Here is a 27,294-nt window from a genome sequence, read left to right on the forward strand (position 1 = left end):
CATCTAAATTCAAGAAAGTTTATATTATGATAAGCTTCTTGGAACTTGTGCACACAACTTCTGTGGTTTGTTAAGGTTGGAAAAGAGATAGAAAATGGTATTCAAGGAGGAAGAATTGTAGACAACTCAACAACACAAGTCGTCCACCAAACATTCCAAGCAAAAATATCATTAAATCTGCAAAGCAAAATGAGAGAAAACAACTCATTCATGACTATGCAACAACCACAACACCATCCAAGTAATCAATTTTTGCAATCTCATGCTACTTCCAACTATTGCAATATGCGTCTCCAACATCCTTGCAAACAAGAGTTGCACCATGCACAATCTAGCTCGCGACCACAGAAGAAGGTGAAATATTTCTCCTTCACTCCTTTGGATGAGCCATATGCAGATATATTTGAGAGATTGAGAGCAAATGGGCTTCTGCAATCAAGTAAAGGATTCATTCCTGAGTATACACCTAAACACTTTGATCCATCCAAGAATTGTGCTTACCATTCGAACATTCAAGGACATGACACTGAAAATTGTCATGCACTAAAATTCAAGATTCAAAGAATGATTTATAGTGGAAAGATAAAGTTACAACTAGAGCCTTCAAGCAACAGTGGTAGTATCGCAGACACGAGCACAATTGTTGTTAAAGGTAACCCATCGAAATTGGCATCAAGACGTTTGAAAAGAAGGTGTGCAACCAGTTAAGAAGACTAACAAGGATATTTTCTTTGCAGCTTGAGAATATCATTCTCCATTCTCCCTTTTAAGGAGTGTCTACTCTTTTGCAATTCTTTCTAGCCTTTTGTAATGAACTATGTGTGACCTGATTCTTGCTAGTAGCGGGATACGTATGTGCCTATTTTGGGTTCGGTCTCAATATAATAAAAAATTTATTCTCCCCAAGGGCAAGATTGGGACAACTTTGAAGATGACCTATAATTATTCGAAAAAGTAGAAGTTGAGATCACAAGCCATATCCGCATCATCAAATTGCTTTAGCGCCATGGCAACAAGAAATGCAGATTCAAAGCCAAAGCTTCATGGTTCAATTTTATTTTATACTAACAAATTTTCTTTGAGTAATGCAGATGTTGAGTTTTGGTTATTCTTGAATGATAACACCACAAAGCTCAACATCAAGTCAAAATTTGCAAGATTCAGATAGTGCAACATCAACAAGAATCAAGTTTGAAATTCATAATTTTTCTTTGACAACAGAATTTATAAGCAACAAATTTTCATCAAAGTGGAAGATCCTAAGTTATGAGCTCCATATGCATTATTGCGAAGTATTGCACCAGGCACTGCATCTTAAATATTCAATATTGTAAAGACACTGCAATAAGCTCTTCATACTAGGTGATGAATGTTCGTTACCACAAAGAAATCACACAAAGCTCATTGCAATGCATCAAAATTTATATTTGTAAGTTTGCACCATATATTGGGTTAGTCCACCTTAAAATAGGACATATTGGGTTATTTCACCCTCAAATAGGATATATCGGGTTCTTCCACTCTCTAATAGGATATGTTGGATTTTTTCACTCTCAAATAGGATACATCGAGTTTTTCCACCCTCAAATATGACATATTGGATCCTTCCACCCTAAAATAGGACGCATTGGGTTCCTTCACCCTAAAATAGAAAATATCAGGTTCATCCGCCCTCAAATAGGACATGTTGGGTTAGTATGCCCTCTAATAAGACATTTTAATCTCATCTGTGTCTCTAATGAGACATCTCGCAATGCTTAATTATTTATTTATTTAAAAAATATATATACATATGCACTGCATTCTGCATACTATCTTTTAAATTTCTTGAAAATCTTATCAGTCTCTAATGAGACATCTTGGAATGCCTTAATTATTTATTTTATACATATGAGCACTGCATGCTATCTTTTAAATTCCTTGAAAAGCTTGTTTGTCTCTAATGAGACATTTTACAATGTCTTACGTAATTATTTATTTTTGAAACATACACATATGCACCACATGCATTTTAAATTTCTTGAAAAAATAAGTTTATATATATATATATATATATATATATATATATATCTTTTACTATTGACACTTTGCAGGCGCATAATCTGAAGCAATTATTTATTATTAAAGAAAATGCAATATACTCGATTAATTGTATCTGAAATATTGATTAAAAAAGGATGCATCTTTCTTATGACATTTATCATAAGATATTTATTTATATTTCTAGCTTTACATTATTTCCTAACAATTTTATCAAGATTTGGTAGAAGCACAATGTACATACAACAACAAGAGACACAATGCAACGTGGAATTTTATCTAAGCAGTGAACTGGGGCAATTTGTTGAGAAAGTTTAGCTTTCCAACAAAGGTCAAAGGTCTACCTAGAACTCTACTCGACTCCAATCTTGAATACTCTCCTAGATCACAATACCCAGTAACATCATAATTCAATACTAGGCAACTTTTGTAAGCTTGCGCCTACCTTGTTCTCAAAATCCTCTACTTCTTAATTTATCCAATGCTCATATTCTCACAAGGTCGTATTTGTTGGTCGAGACAGAATTGGTTGCTTTGTCAACTTCTTTGCCCAAAAATTCTTACATCGTCTCTGGTCAAAGAGGGACAAACTGTTGACACCCAATTTTGACCCTCCTTTCTTCTAATTCATTGTTTTCAAGCTTCTAATTTAATAACGTATCAAATTATTCTTTTTCACAATTATTTTTACTACTACAACTATTTATCTACTAAAATTATATATTTTATTACTGAAATTACTATTATCATTTTTATACCTTCTTAAAATAATTAATTGTTGTCGCCCTTTTTTTCAAGTTTCTTACTTATTTAATTAACTATAAATTCTTATTTGTATTTGTATTTTATATTAGATTAAAGTTGTAATATTGATATTTTATCATATAAATTATTAGTTATCATCTTTTAACATATATTATGTTAGTTATTAAGTTAGAAGCCTAAAATAATTTAAAAGAAGAAAGGAAAATCAACAAATTCTTAACTAGCCCATTTATTCTAGCACGCTTCAGCCTATATTTTTGCCCAAACGTTAAGTCCCATAGTACTTTTTAACCCTAAACATGACTTAACTCTCCAGATTGTCTAGCTAACGCGCCTCTCTCACGATACCGACTCTTTTGTCTTCTTCATCATTTTCAGAAAGTTCCAATCTCTTTTGTCCATAGATAAGAGTTGTGCCTCTCCATTTTCTAGTAAGAACATCTGTCTCTCACTTAATTTCTCCAAGCTCTCTTTTTCTTTTGTGATTCTACCTGCAAACTTATTCAGTGAGTCCAACGTTCGAGTTTGACCAAGTTCAAATTTTGAAACTCAGAATCCCACCCAAATGCTTGGCTTAGAAGTCTTAGATTTCTCTATAAATACTTACTCTTTCTGCCATTTCAAGGACGTTTTTGGCGACTGGCTGAAAAGCACCAAAAACACTACAACTTATTTACTCTTAATAGTGTTCTTCTTTTTTCAAGAAGGAAGTCTTTTCTTTCATTATTGTCACGCCCCGAGTCTACATCTCGGACGTAACTGTCACTCAAAAACCATTGATGATCTCCAAGCGAATCCTTGTCCTGGCTCAATACTCAGCAGAAGACTTTCTCAACAATAGGAATCTCAAAACAAACTCAACTCATAAGATATCACAAATAAAATATTTTACTCACTATACTCAAATGAACATAATTGTTCAACTCATAGTCTTTAAAACATCAACAAGGGAATGATAAAAAGACTCCTCAACTACTATTGTCTATGAAACCTCTAAAATAATGCGATGGAAGTTGAGACAAGACCCACAATATCCTAACAAAACTGAAAGATAAATGGGCAATCATCCGAAAATAAGGAGGCCCACCAAAGCAACTCTGGAATTCCAAGTGGTATAAATGGAACACCTGTTGATTACCCTGAATATCTATATCTGCATTATGAAAATATACATACCAAATGACGTTATTGGAACATCTAGATCTACACTCCTAACTCTTTATTGCACTTAATTTCTTTTTATTTATTTATTTATTTTTATTGAATAATTATTATTCAGACCGCTGGTAAGTGAATCTAAAAAAGAGTTTGATTTGGACGTTTGCTCTTGGCCTCATATAAATTTAACTATAAAATTTTTAGGATAAACATATATTATAAAGTGAACACGTAAAAATGAAAAATTATTGAACAAACAACACCAGAGATTAGCGGCAAAGGAGGGATCTTAATTTTGGTCATCTCTTTTTGGACTAGGGGTGTGCACTATTCGGATTAAACCGAATAACCAAACCAAACCAAACCGAAATTTTATTTGGATTGGTTTTTTGGTTTTTCGGATTGGTTTTGGATTAATAAATTACTTTGTTTGGTTTTTGGTTTGGTTTTGGATTTTAAAAGATAAAAACCGAAAAACCGAAAAAAACCGAATTATATATATGTATATATATATACTGCGTGGAGTCGTGTGGTGTGCCACATAAGTCAAAAGGTGTACAAAATTACAAAAAAAAATGAGTTCAAGGGGGTAATAGGACCTTAATTTAGTTAAGGTGTGTCTCTGAGATTTCGGTCATAGTCTAGGGGGTACTTGTGTCTTCTCCCTTTTATGTTTGAATTACATCTACAATATGTATACTTATAAGTATTGTGTTTTAAGTATTACTTATGATTTATATTAGAAAGTATATTTAAGGGATTAAATATTATTACTTTGGTTATATATGTTATTAATTATTGACATAACCGAATAACCAAACCGAAAATAGCCAAACCGAATAGAGAAAACCCAAACCAAACCAAATTTATTTTGGATCGGATTGGGTTACACTTTTACAAAACCAAAAACCGAAAATTCAAACCGAATAGTGTAAAACCAAACCAAAAAACCGAATGCACACCCCTATTTTGGACCGAGGAAGAACCACCATTGCAAATTTGCCACGTTGAGAGATTCCAGTTACTTTCTCTTTGCTTGTTTCTTTTTTTAAATAATTACTCCCTTAATTCATCTCGGCAAAATTGAAATTTCGAGAGTCAAATAAGTTTTTCTTTGAATTGAAAGTCTTGCATATGTCTTTTAGATATATTAAGTGACGTTGTTATTGTGATTTTAAATATTCTTTACGTAGTTTTCAGACATATAAAGTTTATTTCAATAAAATAAACAAATTCTATGTCCGAATTCATGATCAATATTTAAAAATTTAAATCAAGAAATTCCAACTATATATGCCACATAAATTGAGAGAGAGGGAGTATTCCTTCAGTTTTAACTTTCCGTTAGCATTACGTGCCAAAATCACATATCTAAACAATTAAAGGTTAAATATGTTCAAATTGAATAACATGAAGATTAATACTGAAATAGTACACAATTTAGTGGAAAACAATAGTACTCCTTCCGTTTAAAAAAAATGATCACCTTTCTTTTTTAGTTTGTTTAAAAAAGAATGATTTTTTTTTTGTAACATTTTAGTTTCAACTTTTCACGTGGCATGTTTAAGGCCACAAGATTAAAAGACAATTTTGTATATTTGACATAACTTTAATTTAGGACCACAATATTTAAAAGTCTTTATTTTTCTTAAACTCCGTATCAAGTTAAACTAGACTACTCTTTTTGAAACGGAGAGAGTAATAAAGAAGAAGATATTTAACTAAGCAAACTATTAAAGGATAAACTAAAAATATATAGGGAGTAATATTTTATGTTAAAAGTAATTTGTGTAGTCAAAGCAATCCTCCAGATGTCAGTTTGCTATAAGGTAAAAAAAGCAAAAAAAATAAAGTCAAATATAAATAATAGAGGTGAGATGCACGTAGAAATCTCCTCAAGGCGTCAATCATGTAATATTCATGAGAATATATGGTAAGAAGACGTGGGGAGCTCAAACTAAGTTATTAGTCTACGAACGTGTAGGCTACCACCTTAATGATACTTAATTATAGAAACAAAATCTCATCTATATATATATATATATATCTCCATGCACATATATTATATATATCTTCTTTAATTTGATTCTAATTTTATAGTTTTAGAGAAAGAAGAAGAATGGGAATATCATCAAAGTTACAAGTTATTTCTGTGTTGTTAGTTGGCCTACTGGCTTTGGAGGCTGTGTCTTATAATTTTAACTATGGAGATGCCATGGACAAAACCTTGCTATTCTTTGAGGCACAAAGGTCTGGAAAATTGCCACCGAATCAACGTGTCAAATGGCGCGGCGATTCAGGCCTTAAGGATGGTTTTCTCCAAGGGGTAAGACTTATTCATATATAGTATATATTCTGATTTATAATATAATATAGGTTATGTAATTAATTAAAATAATGGTTGATATGGGGTATGCAGGTGAATTTGGTGGGAGGGTACTATGATGCAGGAGATCATGTAAAATTTGGATTGCCTATGGCATATAGTTTGACAATGCTAGGATGGAGTGTTGTTGACTACAGGAAGGAAATAGCAGACCTTAATCAGATGGGAAATACCTTGGCTGCTATTAAATGGGGTACTGATTACTTCATCAAAGCCCATACTCAGCCCAATGTCCTCTGGGCTCAGGTAATTAAATTCTTCTTCTCTACCCCCCAACTACATTTAAATTTGTTGCGACTTGCAATAGTTTGGTCACCTGCCTCTTGAAAATGCCAACTATTGTTTTATCGAGTAACACATAGTATACACCACTTGCACGTTACCCCTTCATTTGATATCTGGTACATAGATGATCTATTAGATCACAACTATAGGATCATGTAACGTTTTTGGGAAAATTGTATATTGACATTATTTGAAACTTTTGTAACTGATTTGAATATCCCAGATGCCTATTATTATTTAATTACTTATCTTTCATGTATAACTAGTTTTTCGATACGTGTGTTGCACATATATATATATTAAATAATATATATGTGATATATCTAAGATCAATCAACAGTTGCATCAAAATGTTTCTTCACAATACAAAGAATATCTGAAAATAATTTGAAAAAATTGATGCACCATCAAATTTATTCATGAACAATTCAAAATCATGTATAATCTAATTCTTTTTAAGGAGGGGGTGGGTGGGAGGCATAGCAATGTATATCTGTATCAGTTTACCATTCTAAACTGAATCATTACTTAAGCAAATAATAAGATTTTTTTCATAAAGCAATTAAACTATAGAGGAGCCACTATAAAATGTGCACTAATATAACTTTGAATTTTAAAGAAACAAGTTTTAAAGACTTGTTTTTAAGGTAGTATGTTTAAAAATGAGAGAAACCCTCTTTTTTATAGTAAACAAAGGGTAGGATGAATATGTGCTTATTGCGACTTATCACAAAAGTCAAATGTGAAAAACTGTCTGCTTGTAATATAATATAAATAACGAAATAAATATAAACATAAAATATAGAAGGTACAGAAAATTGAGTGTTTTTAGCTTGGAGTAATTTAACATTGAAGTTTGAGGATGATTTTAGTTGGGGGTATTATAATAATTTAACATTCAAGTAGGGAAGTTTATGGAGTATAAAAATATAAATGCATTAGTTTGGTTGGTGAAAATTTCAGGTGGGAGATGGTGATTCTGATCACTATTGTTGGGAGAGAGCAGAAGATATGACAACACCAAGAACTGCTTACAAGCTTGATCCTAGCCACCCTGGTTCTGACCTTGCTGGTGAAGCTGCTGCTGCTTTGGCTGCTGCCTCTCTTGCATTCAAGCCTTATGACTCTTCCTACTCTAATCTCCTTTTAGTCCATGCAAAACAGGTACACCTTAATATAAACATAAACTCTGTGTCTTCAAAGGTCTTAATTTCACATTTAATTTATGAATATGTATAATTTTATCAAGAGTGTTCAATTGACCACCCTTTGCAGCTATTCTCATTTGCGGATACCTTCAGAGGTTTGTATGATGATTCCATTCCAAATGCTCAAGCATTCTACACATCATCTGGTTATTCGGTTAGTAATAATTTTCATTATCCTTTACTCCCACACAACTTCCTAACGCAAGTTCAACTTATAAATTTGCTCACATCAACTTTTTTGATCATGATGTATTAGGACGAGCTTCTATGGGCTGCTGCATGGCTCTATCGAGCAACTTATGATGAGTACTACTTAAAGTATGTGGTGGACAATGCGGTATCTTTGGGAGGAACTGGATGGGCAGTCAAGGAATTTTCCTGGGACAACAAGTATGCTGGTGTTCAAATTCTTCTGACCAAGGTAATTGCAATAGTTGGAGATGCCCTAGTTTCAAAATAGAAAAAAACAATTACTTTTGGAATTAATTTGTTGCAATGTGGTTTAGCTAATCGGATAAGGTCTTGCGTTTTTTTAATGTGTAGATTCTCTTAGACGGAGCTGGTGGATCATACACTCCAACATTGAAACAGTATCAGGCTAAAGCAGATTACTTTACCTGTGCTTGTTTGCAGAAAAATGATGGATACAACGTAGCCCTGACTCCTGGTCAGTAATGTTGGATAGAATTTTTCTAAAATTCTGCGTCTATATATTGATTAGTTAGTAAACATTGTTTTTTTTCTCACTAATGTTTTTCAGGAGGCCTGATCTATGTTCGTGAATGGAATAATCTGCAATACGCTTCATCAGCTGCTTTCCTACTCGCCATGTACTCCGATTATCTTTCTGAGAAAAAAATTGTATTAACATGTCCTGAAGGTCAAGTTCAACCATCAGATGTCCTCTCATTTGCTAAATCACAGGTATGTGCATTTCAACAGGCAGCCGCCTGAACTATTACTTGAGCATAACCTGAGTTCATTTTCACCTTCTACTACTTTTTATGAAAGAAGTAGGAAGTTGTGATACTGTTGAATATAGTATATATTTTAGTTGATGGATTTCATTATTTTAACCGACTTCATGATATTGAATTCTTCAGGCTGATTACATTCTTGGTAAAAATCCCAAGGCCATTAGCTACTTAGTTGGTTATGGACAAAACTACCCAATCCACGTTCACCACAGAGGCGCCTCCATTGCCCCTATTTCAGTACTACATACTGCTGTTAGTTGTATAGAAGGATTTGAGACTTGGTATCGCCGCCCTCAGGCAAATCCCAATATTATCCACGGTGCCCTTTTGGGAGGTCCAAGCAAAACTGATGACTTCAGTGATGACAGGTCCAATTATGAACAAACTGAACCAACATTATCTGGTTCAGCTCCTCTTATAGGACTCTTCGTCAAGTTGCAGTCCCTCTCAGGCTATCCAGGTAAGCTTTTAAATAAAAATTTCAATTTCTAATCAAGAATTTCAAGCTTGTCCTGTCATACAGTTAGTAAGTTTGGCTTTAAATTACAGGTTCTTATCGTCATACATCACCAACACCATACCAGAAGCCTCCAGGTTGGTAACTATACTTTAAAGCATTAGAAAAGCTGAGACGAAGCTTGATTTTTGGTTCACAACCATTGAATACTTACCACAAGTAATGACGTTTGTATTCTGCAGCTTCCTATCACCCACAGCCATCAACACCCTACTACAAGGCTCCAGGATCATCAAACTATAAAGCTCCAGGTTTGTACCATTAGCAATATGACATTGCACTTTCATTTCTCTTTTTATACTTTTTCGTGTCACCCACCACACAGAAAAAGGATAAAACCCAACAAATGAGGAAAAGCGAGAACTATAAATCAGAATACCAGCCAAATTAAGATTAAAATCTTTATCATAGCAAGTTCTTTTCATTTTTGCAATGATACAATAATTAGAAAATTAAAAATTGACATTTCTTGCAGGTGCACCAGTGACATTCTTGCACTCCATAATTTCTACATGGACAATTGGTCCAACAACTTACTACAAGCACAGAGTGGTGGTGAAGAACACATCTCAAAAGCAAATCACAAATCTTAAGTTTATAATTGAAAACCTTTCAGGATCATTGTGGGGGCTTAGTCCATGCCCAGAGAAGAACACATATGAGCTTCCTCAATGGATTAAAATACTAAAACCTGGTTCAGAACTCACTTTTGTATATGTTCAAGGAGGTGCTCAAGCCAAGGTTTCAATAAAGAGCTACCACTAATAGAGAGCTGACCAGTTACTGCCCAATTTTCCTGAGGCTTTAATTCCTTACCAAGATATTTTTCTTTTCTTTTTCATGTTTGAACTATTGACATTTGTAACATGGCAATAAAGATGCTTTTTGCAACCATTGTAGTTTGTGAATTACTATTATTTTTTTTCCTCTTCTCTTCAACTTGCAAGCAAGAAAATGCATTTACTTCATTTGCTCGCCATAATAAGATAAATCGGTAGCACCTAGAGCTTCAATACAACAACTCACCAAATCATTACATAATAATTATGACCTATCTTGGTAATATATTCAACACAAGGATTTTTATCATGGAAAACTCCTTCCTCAAGGGAGTAAAAATAACTACGACCAACCTTTGTGAGATTTGCCTCAAATCTCCACTTAAAACTCGAGCAAAAACAAAATAGACTAACACCTTATTACCTTATCCTTCCTAGTACAATTGTCCCTTTCAAGATTCTACCATAATACCGCAATACCATAATATCAAAAGCCTTTACCACTCTAGGAACAAATACCTATTACAAAATGTTTAGTAAAGTAAAAGGTTACAATATTTCAAACAGGGAATCAGTCAAAGAACTAGAGAACTATGACACCTGCTTCCTTAGGAACATGTTCTCTTCGATGAAATTTGACTCTTCATGATGAAAACTATGGCTAAGAATAAATCTTGATATGTGTGAATAGAGTCCACCATCAATAGAATCAATGTGGCATATTATATAGGAGAGGTGATGTGTAATACCCCGTACTTTCGAGCTAAGATTTGAACCATTCGACTTTTGTCTTTGGTGGTTCTTTGGTTTTTGGAGGACCTATTTATGCTTGGAAGTATCATGTGTGTTTAAGTTAATTAAAGAATGGATAGATCAAGTTTGAAGGGGTTATGCCAAGTATGGTGTATGGTAGTAGGTTGCATGTATGGGTCATACCTTGAGTCGCGGATGGGCTATGGAGTGAAGTAACTAATGTGCAACATTGGAGGAGCCATGTATTTACTGTACATGGAAAGTACGGGATGTACCATGGTCGTAGGTGGAAGGCGAGGCCCATACAGGGGAAGGTACAAACCGTACATTTAGTTCTTGCACACTGTCCAACTTCAAGCAAGTGTATCTCTCAATCTATGAAGAGTTAGAGACACATCTAACAAATTCTACCACAACCTACGTAACAATTTATGCAAAATCAAAGAAGATGATATCGTACCCAATGTCTAATTTAGTTCAACGAACAAATCCAAGACCTAAAAATTAGTCCTTGACTCTAAGAACTTAGATCACCATAATGAAAAGATGAAGGGCCAATTAGGGGGGATCAAACACTATCAGACAAGGCATAAAGTAACGTACATGCATTTCATCCCTTGTTCTTAGGAGTTTGCTAGCTAAGTACCATGTGGTTTGGTACTCACCCTTTGCTTCTACAATTGTGTAGGTTACGAGCCTGGATCTTCGTGATACTCTCTATTCTCTTATGGAGATTTGTGAGGTAGATATTTGTCATCGCGATGGACCATCTTACTCCTATTTATGATCTTGTTCTACTTTAGAGACAACATCATTTGCGACTTGTGTTTTCTTTCAAATCTATTGTAATACATTAGAGGCTTGTGAACGTGACCACAAGGTTATGGGGGTTTTATTAAGTTCACTTAGTTATCCGCATTTATGATATTTTGAGATTTCAATCTGTTTTACATCTGTATTTTTTGTGATATTTGTGTTTTAGGTTGACTTGTCTTGGTGGGATAAGACGATTTTCATCACATCTATTTTTGGGTTGTGAAAAATGCTATTAATGCCCCAGATTCATAGGTCTCACATGTATACAAGTCATGTATAGTAGAGTCTTGAGGATCTGCGGAGACATTTGTGGCTTATCTTCGAGAGGCTCTGGTGACTTTTAGGAAAAATCTTCTCTTCTTTAACTTCTATTGTGTGTCATTGGTCCAATCTGATTCTTATGGCTTCATTCCATTCTCTCACTTATAGTGATTACTTGTACGTGGTTCTTTATGGGAGAAGTTGATGTGTTGTGCATGGCTTGGATGTAGATTTGATACTAAGGTGGACGTGATAGACTTATGGAAAGGATGCGTGGGTAGATTCAAATTGTTTAGCTATTCAAAGGGGTTGAGTAAGATGATGGATCAATGATACATCTTGAGGATATTTGAATGTTGAGATGAATAATGGTTTCACGGACTTCATGAATGTGTTATCTTTTTCGGGTTAGTTACGTAACATCGAAAATAATACTTTTGTGGTATATACGATATATGGAGTGGTTTGACGATTTGGAGTGGAATTATTAAAGGAACGACTAGATAATGAACATTGTAACTTTGGAAACTACAGTTAGTAAGGTTGTCATAACATGTATGAGTTTCTTAGCGAATGATGAGAATGATGTTGTGCCAATTGAGGTTAGAATCTTATAAGTGGTAGATTTACACTCATTTGGGACCTATTTAGTTCAACATTTAGTGTCCTCAATGCCTAATTATGTCTTATTATGATAATATTTTGATGATGCTAAAGGACAATGCAATTATGAATACTTGAAATAAAGGCCAAAAACATAGAAAGAAGTGTAAACTCCACACTGTTCATCGCATAACCAAAATGGTGGATCACCCAACTGGTACAACCTTACCCAAAGTCACAATTGAAATTGTCAACACAGTTCAACGAATTGAATGAAGAAACGACGACTCACCGAATGTAATGGGTGAACTGAATTACCATCGTCGAAGGTGACAGGACTTTGATAAAATATGAAGGATCAAAAGGTGAACAAATATGGTACTCAGCGATTCATCGGACATTAAAGGCAGACTAAAATGTGATCACCAACTGAGGTTGAAACACTTGAAGCCTAGATCAAGAGAAAGGCAAGCTAAGGAGCAAACAACGATCCACTAAATCAGCTTGGCGAGCCCGACTAACATCGCTGAAGGGGTCACACAGTGAATTTTGGGAAAGTATAAATAGCCCAAAGGAGACTTTGGGAGAGAGACTTTTAAGGAAGAATTTTTTTGAAACTTTTAGAATAGAGTTTTGGAGTTCCTAACTTTGTATGCTCTTGAGAAAAACACTTTGAGTTTTGGGGTTTTAACTTTTGCTCTTGAATTTGACAAATGAAGTTGAAATCAAAGTGGGTGTTGATTATAATTGCTTAATTTGATCACATCCATCACTTTCTTTATGATAGGTATAGTTTATTTATTTTTGTGATGGGTGACTAAAACCCCAACCCTAGGGGGTCCAATTATGGGGTTAGGTGTTGATTTAATGTAGTGGTTATTATGTTTTGCTCTGTTTTATTGTTTTGCTTTCATGGATTTGGACTAATTGACATGGGGTTAATTCATGGGTTAAGGTTGCAAACTTAATCCTAGTTTATATCTTTGATTGATGCTCAAAAGAAATTGTCTGAAGTGGGTAATTAGTCTAATGCTTGCAATTTAGGTTTGATGTCTATGATTTTCTTGAAAGAGAAATTATGGGTGAGGTATATTTTCCCAAATCTGCTCGAAAGAGAAATTTCATAAGGTAGTGGGTTGATTTGTAAATCACATAAATGAGACCGAAAGAAGATTTTATGAATTGACACTATGAGATCAAGAGAAGATTAGTTTCATTTAAGATGACCCAGCCTATCCATGATTGTCCAGAACTATTTAGCAACACAATTACCTCTATTTGACATCAATTCTACTCCCCGCACCCCTAGATTGCTTTCTAATTGATTGATTCTCTAAAGTTTTAATTTAATTGTAACTCATGATATCAAAATCTTTTTCGTATATTTGGTAGAACCATTAACCCACTATTGTTACTTGCTGCAAATGAATTAATTTACAACCTTAAATTCTTGATAGAATTCCTTGCATTATATCACTCCATGTGGGGTTCTACCACAAGTCTTAATTTGGTATTCTTATTGACAACGATCACTTATTCTCTTAATGTTTTTGAGGATAGTTTGAGCATTATTAAAAATGGCGCTGCACTGAGGAATGATGACTAAGCATTCCATTTTAGAAAATAATTTGTAAATTGGCTTAGTTGTAGTAGATTGATGTTAGGTGTTGTGGTTTGCTGATTTGCAGGTATAAAACATGAGTGACCACTTTAGTGATAATGATAGTCACTATGGGAAAAATGACATTATGAGTGATTTGAAAGATATGCATATAAACATCATTGAAACCACGGGAGCCATCCAGTTGCCTCATACAACAAGGAGGACAATTTTTTCATGTAATCGAAACAATGTCACAACTGCTCCAAATGAGAAGAATGTTCAGAGGTTTTGATCATTGATTAATAACGTTTCAAAGACACTTCATCCAATTCTAAGCGTCAACGATCGTTCATCATTATAATAACCCAACTAAATGAGTTTGGGTCGAATCCCATAGAGAGCGGTACATGTTTAAGATTCAATAGGAAAGTACGAATATGTTCAAGTCAGATAGACATTATCGAATAGGAACATAATTCAAATTAAGGGGTGACACGAATGTCAAATAAGGGGGTTTTAGTTTTAATTATCAACTACAACAGCAACAGCTAACACAAAAATAACAACAATGAGACGGGTTCTTGGGATGTGATTCGATTATAGGCTAATGTAGACAAATGGGTAATTGCAACTGTTAGGAAATAGTTGTGAATTAGTGAATAAGCTAGACTATAGAGGGGATAAATTTTCTTTCGAACAATTTACCCTGAATCAAGTGGATTTCTCTCGAACATCAACAAGCATGCAAAATAAGAACAACCTACACTTTAGTTCATTCACTCTCTCGAGCTGAATGTGTGGAAAAGGGTTTAGGATTCACTCTCTCGAGCTGAACCCATGACAACCCAATACCCACAGACCATCAATCAATAATCTTGGTTTTAAAACCTCTCTCTCGAGTAAGCCAAAAACACGAAGGTAGAGCTGCATTTGCAACTACAATTCTTTAAATTAAACCACAATTAATGATTAAAATCACTTCTACATAGTATTTAAACTAACAATTAGCAATACCCATAAACTAAATTAACCCATAATCACATGATCACACCCCAAGAGTTGGGGTTTTAGCTAGACATCATAAAAAGATAAAAATCGTTACCAAATTGAGTTTCCATCAACTGGGTAAGGTTAATTTCGTCTTTACAAAGGTCCAAATTGAAGAATCTCAAAGACCCACTTCCAATTTCTCAAAAGTGAAAAACTTCAGTTCTTCAAAGCTAAGGAAGAACTTGTCTCAATACTCAGGATTCTCTGTCAAAAACTTAGAACTCAATATTCAATAATAATATGATAATTATTGATACTAAACTAAATGCTCAAAAATGTATTTATAGCCGCAAAAAATGTGCTACGAAGAGCCATTCGGCATAGTAAGTCGGGCTCGCCGATCCACTCGGTGATGTGCCCTTTAGCTAATTTCATCGCCTTTCTATCTTGGCCTTTAGCATCCTTAGGGGCAGTAACTTTGTGCAATCCAACACTGCATCGCGGAACCTCTCAGCGATCCGCCGAATGCTCCTTTCTCTCGCCGACTTGATTTTTCTCCTTCAGGGCTTGTCACACTGGAACTTAAGGCGGTTAAATGGCCACTCGGCGACTCGCCAAATGGAATTGGCGATCACCAGGCTCTCTTTTCTTCCTTCTTTCAGCTCGCTTCGTTCGTTTTTGCAATTAGTGTCCTTGCTTTGTTCATCAATCCAAATACCTGGAAATCAAGAATTTTACATCAGTTATTCGCACAAAATAAGCATTTGAGGTCACTAAATCTATCCAAATAAAGCCCTAAATAAGTCCAAATCTTGGACTCATCAACACCCCCAACTTAAACTTTTGCTTGTCCTCAGGTAAAACTCAAGTTCAGCAGTTCAAAAAGGATGTCTCAAAATGTGCTACACAAGACTCAATCATGAATGCACAAAACAAGACTCAATTTACTTATGCAAGGATCAATTGTGCAGTCAAAGATTCAATTGTGACTCACCATTATCAAAGATTCTCAAGTTCACAGTACTTGCTTCAAATGCAAGTTCAAGCTCAACAAAAGTACTCAAATGCCCTCACACAAAGATGATTCCATATTCACACACAATTTGTTCAACAATTTATAGCTCCGGAATCACAACAACTCTCACACTCACAAAGATGAACACATGTATGACTCCACCCATATGTTTGCCCTTATTTTCCAATCAACATTCATTTCAGCTCACTCAAGATCAAAGAGGTCTTTTCAAGGCTTGTAACGGGGCTAAGTGTAAAGGTATGATCATTTAGGCTCAATGGCTATTATCCTCATGAAATGTGGTATGAACAACACTTCCTTTCCCTTTCTTTATCATTCTCATTCATGCTCAAAATTCACCCCATTATTCATTTTCTATGGAATACCGGACACCCCATTTGTTTTGTAACTTTAACAACTTTATTCCACTACTTTTTCATTCTTTTTCTTTTCTTTTTCTCTTTTTTTTGTATGGAGGGGTTCCATCTTTCTCAAAACCATGGGTCAAGGGGCACTTCTTTGCACTTCTTGATTTACCTTCTTTTTTCACCACACCCCCAACTTAGGCTTTTGGCCTAAGTTGACTATTCAAACAAACCACACTTCATGAGGATTACGGGTGATGGGATAAAGAGAGGTCTCATTTGCATCAAGTTTCNCACCACACCCCCAACTTAGGCTTTTGGCCTAAGTTGACTATTCAAACAAACCACACTTCATGAGGATTACGGGTGAAGGGATAAAGAGAGGTCTCATTTGCATCAAGTTTCTTCTAAGAAAAGGCTAAGGCTCATAGGGTGATCAAGCAAAGTTCACACACTCACAAGGTAGGTCACAAAAGAGGTATAATGTCAAATTGTTTCACTCTTTAAAATTATTGCCTAAGATCATTTCAAGAGCTTGCATCACTTAGTCAACCAGACCAACGGGGCAAATTCTAGGTGTCATTAGACATGGCTCACTGTAAGCTCATAACACAAGGCATTGACACTAATGTTAAACAAGACTCTACACTTTTGCTAGTGCGCAATGTTCATCACAAAAGACTCAATTCGATAATCGGCTAGTCACAACGAGATGCAAGAAGTTCACATATTGCCTATGCAACTTTATTTGGCCTCATCATAGCCACACATTCATGTTTGTTCAATTGAGAGTACCATTCAAGTCATCGATATTGATCATAACCGATACTCAAATTTGCACACGAACAACCACATTCAAACACAATCAAAAGGGTGGCAATTTTTTTTAGAAGGGTCCAAAATCCATTTTCAATTAAAACAAGGAGCCACAAGCTCAAATATCCACAACACAGTGCCAAAACATAATATATAGCACAAAACCCAACATATACAAAAAATATCATCAACACAAGAGGTAGGTATGAAAATACCTCACCCCACCACAAACAAAAAACAATTTGTCCTCAAATACAATAAAACACTAAAAATCAATAAAAGTGACAGAGAGGGAGGTAAAATGAAGTCCTATCTATGTAGTCGCTCTATCTGTCGGGGCATCAATGCCCGGTGTAGTAGCAGCAACACTCGATCCACTAGGGCCTGCCATGGACGTCTCTGTTAGCGATGTATGGATCACCGACTGGACTATCGTCTCCTCCAGATTTGGCAGGTCTCCATATAAGCTCTCCTCTCTCACCTCTATTTGCTCCTCATCGGTCTCTACCTTCGACTCATCAGCTGCTATATCATCTCGATGTACGTCTTCGGTGGTGGCTGGAGGAATCTCAGAAGTCACTGGGGCATCCATATCATTCGCTGCCTCCAATAGTGAAGTGAAGTCTATGTACTTCAAGTAGTCCACATCCTTCCTCAAATATGCAACCTCGGCTTTCAAAGCCGTCACCTCTGAATTTTCCCCATGTCTGCTTTCATAAGTCTTAACTCTCGCTGTGAGAGTGTCAATAGATGCTCGTAGGGGAGTTAGTGCAACTAGGATAACACTCTCAATCATCCATAGTACTGCAACCTCCAATCGAGTAGCCCTCACATCCGCATAATGTGTTAAGTGTCCCATCTTCATAAGCATGGCCTGAGTGATCTTGGTCGGCTGGGGAGCAGTAGAAGTACCAGGAGTCTGGGAGGAAGTGGAGGTACCTGAAGGCCCGAAGTAGGCAAAGGTGCCTCTACAGGTATAGAGTTAATGTCTACCTCTGGGGATGCATCTACCGGGGCTGCTCTCTTCCTGTCAGCCTTCTCCCGAGTGTACTCAGCCTCTATATGCCGAATGTCTATGGAGGATGTGGGAGTGACCTCAATATCTCTCATCTCATCATGAGGAACTCCAGTATGCCGACACAACTCTGTAATCAGCATTAGGAATGAAAGGGATGTTTGATGCTGATTGGCCCTCATGGCCATCTCCTGCTCTATAAAGAGTCCCATGTTGATGCTCCTCCTGGATATGATCGACCCATGGCAACCCGCCTTGGGATGCCGGAGGATGGACTCGTTCTAGGAAGGCATGATGGAGTTTCTGATGAATTCGAACCAATACCGAGTAGCAATATTCAGGTCCTTCTTCTCGATGGGGGGCTCCTGCCTCGATCCACCTTGAGGTGGTATCACAAATCAAAGGTGCAAGCCAGCCCTTTAAATCATCTAGGGATTGAGTAATAGGCAAGCCCTCATATGCAAGTGTAGCACCTAGAGCCCTGTTGAGTACAATATTAATGTACTCATTGCTGTACCCTACTTCCTTTCCTCAGACCATGATAGACTTCACTGGTCTAAAAGCACTGGCCTTCTTCTTGAACTTGGGTACCAAGTCACTGTATGCTGTGCAGAACTCCTGGACCCATGTAGGAATATAGGGGCCTGGGGCTTGGTGAACTGCTCGAACCGGTGAAATTGGAGGGTGTCCTTCACAGTGGAATATTTACCCACTAAGCCCTTTGTGGATAGCAGCTTCTCCTCTAGAATTGTCCTCAACCCATTGACTTTCAATTTGTTAAGTAGCCGGGGAGGAGGAATCTGTATTGGGGGCACTGGGGCCATAGGTGGTGCCGGAGTTGTAACTGTATCAGTTGTAGGAGGGGTGGCTGCTAGAGGTTTCGATGAGTTTGAGTGAGACCTATCACGAATCTCCGCCCACCGGGATTATAGAGGCTGGTTATCCTCCATCTCAGATAATGCAGCTTGGGAGTCAAAGGACTCTCCCTCGCTGTCGGAGTTATGCTCCGAAACATCATATATGGGCCTCTTGCCCCTAACTTTTCCACCATTTGGAGGCTTTTTCCTTCCCTTTTTAGGAGGATTGGCTCCCCCCTCATTTATCACTACGCCCCGCTCTTTTACGGGGCATCATGTCGAGGTTGGTTCTAGCCATATCTGTAAAAACATCGAAAAGAGTTAGATTCATTTCAATAAAAGTTGCAGAAAAATAGTTGCAGATAGACTCGCCGAACCGATCGGTGAGTCGTCGAATCACTTTGGCGAGCAAAGCCGAGCTCGCCGAAAGGATTGGCTAAAAAATTCTCAGAAAAATTGGCATGTTGACAATGGGAAGGGCCTTTCGATGAATCACCGACAGTATTCGACGAGCAAGGACTAGCCTGTTGAAAGTTACAGTGTATTTTAAGGGTTAGAGGCGCAGAAAGGGCGATCAATAAATACGATCGACGAGTCGCTGAGTGCACTCGGCGATCTCAGAATTCTCTCCGAAAGTTACAGAACCCAAACTCAATTTTAGTATGAAATTAAAGGCGATCAAGAGGGGTTTGGCGAACCGCCAAGCTCTACCCAGTTCGCCAAACTGCCCAATGTGCCTACTTTCAACCCCGACTTCCAAATTCAACCCCGCAGCCTCCGAAAACAAAATCAAAGCATACACTAGTTCAATTAAACTAAGACCTATAAGAACCATGCCCCCGGGATACTCAGACTTCTCCCGGTTTGGCCAAATTTGGCCATTTGATGACTTTAGCCCTTAAGAATGACGTCAACCACTCCATCATTGGGCAAAACACGTCATTTGGCACAAATGTGGGTTACTCAGACTTCACCCGACTAGACCCAACAACATTTTTAGCACAACCCAACAATTTAGAATGGAACAACCTCAACCGGAATGACTCTTGGGGTATATTCTTGAAGGAGAACGACCCGCAAACATCAACAAAGTTTCTTATGTGCTCATGGGGATTCTCATGAGCCAACCCACAAAACAACCCTTTCAATTGCAAGAGCTGCAACATGGTACATGTAATATGGAACATATCGTTCCTTTGAGCTTGAGGCAAGCGAATGGAACCAATTCACCCATTAGATGAGGGTCATTAACATTAGGATCATTGACATCGTTGAGGTTGCCGATGTCATTGTGGTGGCCCACTTGTCTACCATTATTTCCGTTCACACTCATTTCCTCTGTTCAAAATAGAAACACACAAACCAAAACTGAAAGTAAGTAGATTCAACTATGACTAACAAGAACAAAATTCAACTTAACCAAAGAATCTTAACCAACACCACTCCTCGACAGCGGTGCCATTTTGATTAATAACATTTCAAAGACACTTCAGCTAATTCTAAGCGTCAATGATGATTAATCAGTATAATAACCCAACTAAATGAGTTGGGGTTGAATCCCAAAGGGAGCGGTACGTGTTTAAGATTCAATAGGAAAGTACGCATATGTTCAAGGAGCGTGACAATGGTTAGAGAGATTGAAGTGGAAATTGGAGAGATACAGAAGTTGTAAAGTACAAATATATTCCCCCTCATGATCTCTCTAAACTAAAAGAACCATCTGTACCGAAGGGAAATCACACTAATGAAATGCTTACAAGGATTTTCAACAATGTTGAAGGGTCTGACAAGGTGTTGAATGATTGAAAAATGGCTTCTTCACCTTAACTCATTCGGTGTCCATCAAACAACTTGAAACCCAACTTTACAAACTCTCCACTCATCTCAATCCAAGGCAAAATGGGACTTTGCCGAGTGACACTGTCCTAAATCCCAATAATAATGGATGTTGAGTAAGAATTTTGTCATGCCATGGCGTTAGATAAGACGCTTCCTGGGAGGCAACCCAATCTTTAGTTTATTTTATTGCTTTCAATAATGGGTATTATGAGTGCAAGTTGAAATGATGTCAAAGTGTTGAGAAATGTAAATTGGGTGATGCCAAGATCAATTCAGCAACCCATCGAATGCATTAAGCGGACATATTCATGTTCGTATTCTGGGCTTGAAAAATTGAAAAAGTGGACTGTCAACTTAGGCGTTCTGAGCTCCAATTAGCGATCCACTTAAGTTCATTAAGCGGATGCCATCGAGTTTGATGAATAAACCTTCAGGTTTGGTATCCATTTAGGCCTCATCAATGAGATTTAGCTCCTTCGGCGATTCACCGAATGCATTAGGCGGTGTTAGTTGCAGTCCGTGGAGTGGGTCTGATTTAAATAGGCCTTGAGTCTTTTAAAGTTTAAAAACAAACCCTTTCATCTCTTTGTGCTTATTTTCCTCCTAAACTCCCAAATACCATTATTTTAGTGTTTTATACCTCATTTCACTTACTCGAAGTGCTTTGGATTGCTTGCATCTCGATCCCAACCCTAGTTCCATCGATTTTGTACTTTGCTACTATCTTTGTGGTTGGCTTTCGATTTCTATCTTGTTATTGGTATGGGATTGTTGTTAATTTCGTTATGTCATTGTTTAATTTCTATGTGTAATGCTAAATAAATCATATTGAACTGTGCCCATGAGTTAAATATTTGATTTTGTGCCCAAAATTTCTAAAATTGATTGTGTTGGTTAAAATCTGGAATTGAACCCTTGTTTGTACTGGGTCTTGGTTGCAATAAACATGGGTAATGATTTGCCTAGTGTTGCCTCGATTGCCTGAATTTACCTAATGATAGATAAGTGATGACTTTCTTAAGGGAAAAATCATCATTTTGGGTATTGCTTTGTGATATTTGGGGGAAATTTGAGTACCCATGGGTAGAAAATCATGTGGGTAGATTGTGAAACACATTAGGAATTAGTTATTGTTACATATTGTGGTTGAATTTTTGAAAATAGGAACTGGGTTGAGCACTACCTGTTCGGTGGGCTTGCTTTAGCTCACCGAGGTAGTTAAGCGAATTGCCGAGTAAGCCCTAGGTCACCTTTTATGCTTTGATATGTGACCTAGGGTACTGTTCCATTTGGCAAGCTTGTATTTGTTTATCGAAACCTACTCAATGTATCACCAAGTTGGAGTGAACATCACCCTTTATGCCTGTTCATTTTAATCTTACACTGTCACTTTCGGTGGACTTGTCTTAGTCAACAAAAACCAATTCAATTTGTTGCAGAGTTCGAGATGATTCTTCCCTCCATGCCTATGTTTTTTGAAATCGTGCACTGTCAACTTCGGCGAGCTTACCTAAGCTCATAGGTGAATCACCTTCCCAATAGGTGTGCCTCAAAACTTAATTTTGAATTGTGTTTTACCGATTCTATGTTTGAATGATTGGGCCTTGTATGAAATGGCTAGAACAAAAGGAAAGAGGGTAGTAACATCTAACACGGAGTTTGAGAGTGAATCTCCTCTCCCTACTCCTCCTAAGAGAAACAAGGATATAGAAATCAACGAGCCATCTGAGGCTACTCGCCAACAACGAACTACTCTGCGCTCCTCTACGCGTATGAGTGAGCAACCTAACGAAGTGGTTGCCAGAAAAAGAATGGACATCAGGTCCAAGTTGGTTCAGCCTCCTCTAGCTTAGTCCCATACCTCACATGTTCTCCTAATCAATGCTCCAAGGCCCCTCAACAGGCTCAAGACTACTGGAGAACACACAATTTTAGAGGAGAGATGACTCTCCACAGATGGAGTCATAAGTGACTACCCGACCATCTTGGATACTTTTTAGTTTCATAGGTTTGAGGTGTTTAGAAAAGCTCAACGTCCTTATGTTCAAGCGTGGGTCCGAAAATTCTACACAACCTATATACATGCCTTACCAAAGAAGAAGAAGGGCATAGTTTGGTAGCCCTTGGAAGAAGTAAAATTGTGTGGCAATATGGTACAATGCCACACATGTGCAATCAACACTGCCCTGGGCACTCTAGAAAATCGAGCTAAGATGTTTAAACTCCGGATGCAGTATGACCTTGATTGATTTAAAGGTTGGCTAGCACCTCTGATTTTTGATGCCTCTCTTCCATGGATGGCTGACGGGGAAAAAATAGAGAAGAAATAAGTGAATGTTGGAGCCTAATATTGGTTTGGATTCATAAGAAGAAATATCACGCCTTCACAAAATGAATCAAGCCTCCGGCACCCAAAGGCTGTCTTAGTTGGCACAATTATTATAGATGAGCTGTTGATGAGGGATAGACAAGAGAAGAACTCTTTACCTTTCCCAGTCTTGATCACATAACTATGTGAGACTTCTAGAGTTCCTTTTCGGGAGAGGACTGATGTGAGGATCACCCCTGCCTCCTCCAATGACATCCAGAAGATCAAGGTAGATTACTTACGAGATGATGTAGCTCAATGAAACCACCACCGTACTACAACAATAAAGGCTTTTAGCGGCAATACAATTAGCCACTAAAACTTTTATTGGCATTTAGTTAATTGCCATTGGATCCAATATCAATAAAGGATTTAGCGACAATTACAAAGAGTGCCGGTAAAGGTACCAACTATTGCCGCTAAAAGGTTTCAATTTTAGTGGCATTTATTTAGCGGCAATAACAATAGCCACTAAAACCACCTAGAATTTACATCTTATATTGTCACTAATGATGCACCTTATTAGCAATAAAAATGCTCACAAATTGAAAAATACTAATATTAAGAAATGATGTGTTTCATTAAATCACAATAAACAAAAAAAACAACTATTTATTCATTATCTTTTAATGTTAACAAATAACAGGAAAAAGGTATTGAAACAATTAAAATATAAAGAAAAGAGTTATTAAGAGAAGGTAAATTAACTGTTAATATCATTATATCTTTCAACCATTATAGTTGAAAACATATCGCGAGGTATTCGTTCACTTTGTCAGCGAGAGGGAAAGAATAATCGGTTTCAATTGCTATAGCCAACACATTCTTGTAGGTGTTGGTGAACAAATGTGGTGCTGCAACTAAAATACAGTAGAGAGGGAAAAATTCCAAGTTTGGCAAGCAGGGCGACTTCAGAGGAACCAACTTTATCACCCTTCTTGATGAGCTTCGTAGGGGTGATTATTTCAAGAGTACCCTTGTTAATTTTAGTAGGAATGTTGAGCATCTGGAAGAATATATTGTAAGGTAAGGAGAAATAACTTGTTAGTAAACAAGTGAAAATCAAAATCCTTTGGAGCATGAGAAAAGTACCTTGAAGAAAGAGGTCTAAAAGGGGTCAAGACCAGATTTTCCAGGAGGGACAACAACATCAACATTCAACGGGAGCCACCAAACCAACACGAGCAGGTGCTCCAACATGTTAACATAATGGAGGACAAAAACTCCAGCATAAAATATAATATAATTAAGGACAGAATGAAACATAGTATAGATAAAACTTAGAATCAATTCAAACATCCAAAATGACCTTTTTTGAACTTCCCAATATTACTTGTAAAAAGTTGACAGTAAAATCTATTTTGTATGTTTGCAGTCGCATAAGATAGTTATGCACGTGGTGAAATACTTCATATACGTTAGCCACAAAATGTAGTCGATGGTGTTAATTAATTAGTTATCATCAAACAGGGTGGAGGAAACAAAGAAAGCACATACACTCCTCTATCATAGAGAAGCATGGAACCATGAGCAAGATCTTGTTTTAATTTTGGCGAGAATCGTGTGGTTGACTATAAAATTAATTCTATTTTTATCTTAATTTGGAAAAGAATATTGTTGTATAAGAACAATCTTGATCAAGAAATTTTTGTCTGAACAACACCCCTTTTCCATTGTCATACTGCACATGTTAAACTCAAGTCAAACTTACAAATTAATAATCGGTCAATCTCAGAAATTGGAGTCAAAGTATTGCAAATATCTATTATCACTTGACTAAATTGTCCTTTGTGAGATAAGAAGTGAAAAAACTTTGAGAAAGCAAATCAACCTGATCTAGAGAGTAAATTAACTAGCTCCAGTGCAATGGAAATTTGGTTGTACCCGAAATGACCATCTAAAAAGAAATACCATCCACGCCCCCAAGCCTATCAAGCATTTGGCCCATAAATGGCATAGGAAAATGGTCTTGCAGTCCATGCATTCAATTTTCGGTAGTCCATGCATACACTTCACCCGGTGACCTGTTTTATAGGCACTAGTTTTCTTTTTTCATTTGGAACTACCATAATTCCTCCTTTCTTTGGCACACATTGCATGGGATTCACCCATTTGCTATCCGCAGTGGGGTACACCAAACTCGCATCAAGCCACTTGATGATTTCTTTCTTCCGCACTTCTTGCATTGGTGGGCTTAGCCTTCTTTGATGCTCAACGCTTGGTTTGCATTCACTATCCAATTGTATTTTATGAGTGCAAATTCTGGAGGGGGGGGGGGGGAATGCCCATATTATCAACAATTGTCAATCCAATAGCTTTAATGTATCATTTCAACACATCAACAAGCTCAAGAAAATCTATAGCAATGATGACGGGCAAGGTGTTACTTGCCCCCAAAAATACATACCGAAGGTGGGATGGGAGTACTTTCAACTCAAGCTTTGGTGGCTCTTCGATGGATGGTTTAGCGGGGGGACTTTCTTGATTTTTAAGATCAATGTCGAGCTTCAACGGATTCTTAGAGTATGAACCTAAACCTGATAGAGCAGCCACAACTTCATCATAACCTTAAACTTCATCCTCATCATAATTTGAAAGGACGACAGCGAGAGGTTTCCCCACACGAAACACCTCACTTACACTAGCCACTGCCTCATCAATCACATCAAGGGTTGAAACTACATTAATGTCACTCGGTTGCTTTATTGATTTGCACACATTGAAGGTAAACTCTTCATCATTTACCAAAAATTTTGATTCACCACTTTCAACATCCACAAGGGCTCTTCTGCTAGAAAAAAATGGCCTACCTAATATAATAGGCACTTCATCATCAATCTCACAATCCAAAATGACATAGTCGGCCAGAAAGATGAACCTATACACTTTCACCAACATATCATAAAGTATGCCAATTAGATGCTTAATAGATCGATAAGCCGTGAGAAGACGCATTGTTGTGGATTTAGGTTCACCCAACCTAAGTTGTTTGAAAATGGCATACGACATCAAGTTAATACTTGTCCCTAAGTCACACAAAGCTTTGGAAAATTGAAGTATCCTAATAGTACATGGAATAGTAAATGCCCCTGGATCAACTTTCTTGATAATCACATTGCTTGTCATGATGGCACTACAACTATGAGATACCTCCACCGTTTCAAAATCCATACTCCTTTTCTTGGTGACTAGTTCTTTCATGAATTTTGAATAGCCCAGTATCTCCAACAGCACTTCCACTAAAGGAAGATTTATAGACAAAGTCTTGAACACAAATAGAAAATTTTGAAACTTTGCATCTTCATCCCGCTTTTTGAGTCTTTGAGGGAATGGTGGACTGACTTTGGGCAACAATTTAATAGTCTTTGAAGAAGAAGCATCCCCATCATGAGATGTTTGCAAGTCCTCGGTGGTGAGTTGTTTTGGACTTTCCTCAACCACTTTAGGTGTGTCATTTTCCGGTGCTTGGTCGGATTTCTCTGAACCAACGGCATCATCTCCTTCTTTACTAGTGGTTGCCTCACCATTCACTTTCACATTGCCACCTATTGATTTCCCACTCCGAGGCAACACTGCCAAGCATTTATCATGATTAACCTTTGAATTAATCATCATATTATCTGCATACTTCTCTTGCGGCTTGGATTCTAATTTAGCTGAAAGTTGACTCATTTGATATTCAAGTTTCTTGATAGAATTCGAGTTTACTTTAATGTTGAAGGATGAGAAGTCAGCCTTCATTTCTTTCAGCATTTCGTCGGATCCTTCCACCTTGTTTAGAATGTGGGATTTCAAATAATCCACCCGAAAGCTTCTAGAATTGTCCCTAGATTTTGGGCTATCACCCATGTGCATATAGCAAGCATCATAGTCATCTT

General features: G+C 36.9%; 3 protein-coding genes across 4 annotated transcripts in view; 2 read left to right on the top strand and 1 right to left on the bottom strand.

Moving 5' to 3' along the window:
* Window positions 1–27,294, top strand: part of LOC125846589 (uncharacterized) — a 656,804-nt gene that overhangs the window by 281,072 nt on the left and 348,438 nt on the right. The window lies entirely within an intron of this gene.
* Window positions 6,059–10,217, top strand: LOC125846591 (endoglucanase 5). Its single transcript, XM_049526124.1, has 11 exons — window positions 6,059–6,289; window positions 6,383–6,595; window positions 7,598–7,798; window positions 7,910–7,996; window positions 8,099–8,263; window positions 8,386–8,509; window positions 8,603–8,766; window positions 8,946–9,279; window positions 9,369–9,413; window positions 9,519–9,587; window positions 9,812–10,217. Exons 1-11 carry the CDS (start codon window positions 6,083–6,085, stop codon window positions 10,099–10,101), a joined length of 1,899 nt encoding a protein of 632 aa, XP_049382081.1. The 5' UTR covers window positions 6,059–6,082; the 3' UTR covers window positions 10,102–10,217.
* On the bottom strand, window positions 25,985–27,265 carry LOC125846413 (uncharacterized). The gene has a single exon (XM_049525818.1). The coding sequence runs from the start codon at window positions 27,263–27,265 to the stop codon at window positions 25,985–25,987; it is 1,281 nt and encodes a 426-aa protein (XP_049381775.1).

Source organism: Solanum stenotomum, chromosome 12, assembly GCF_019186545.1.
Source record: "Solanum stenotomum isolate F172 chromosome 12, ASM1918654v1, whole genome shotgun sequence".
NCBI lineage: Eukaryota > Viridiplantae > Streptophyta > Magnoliopsida > Solanales > Solanaceae > Solanum > Solanum stenotomum.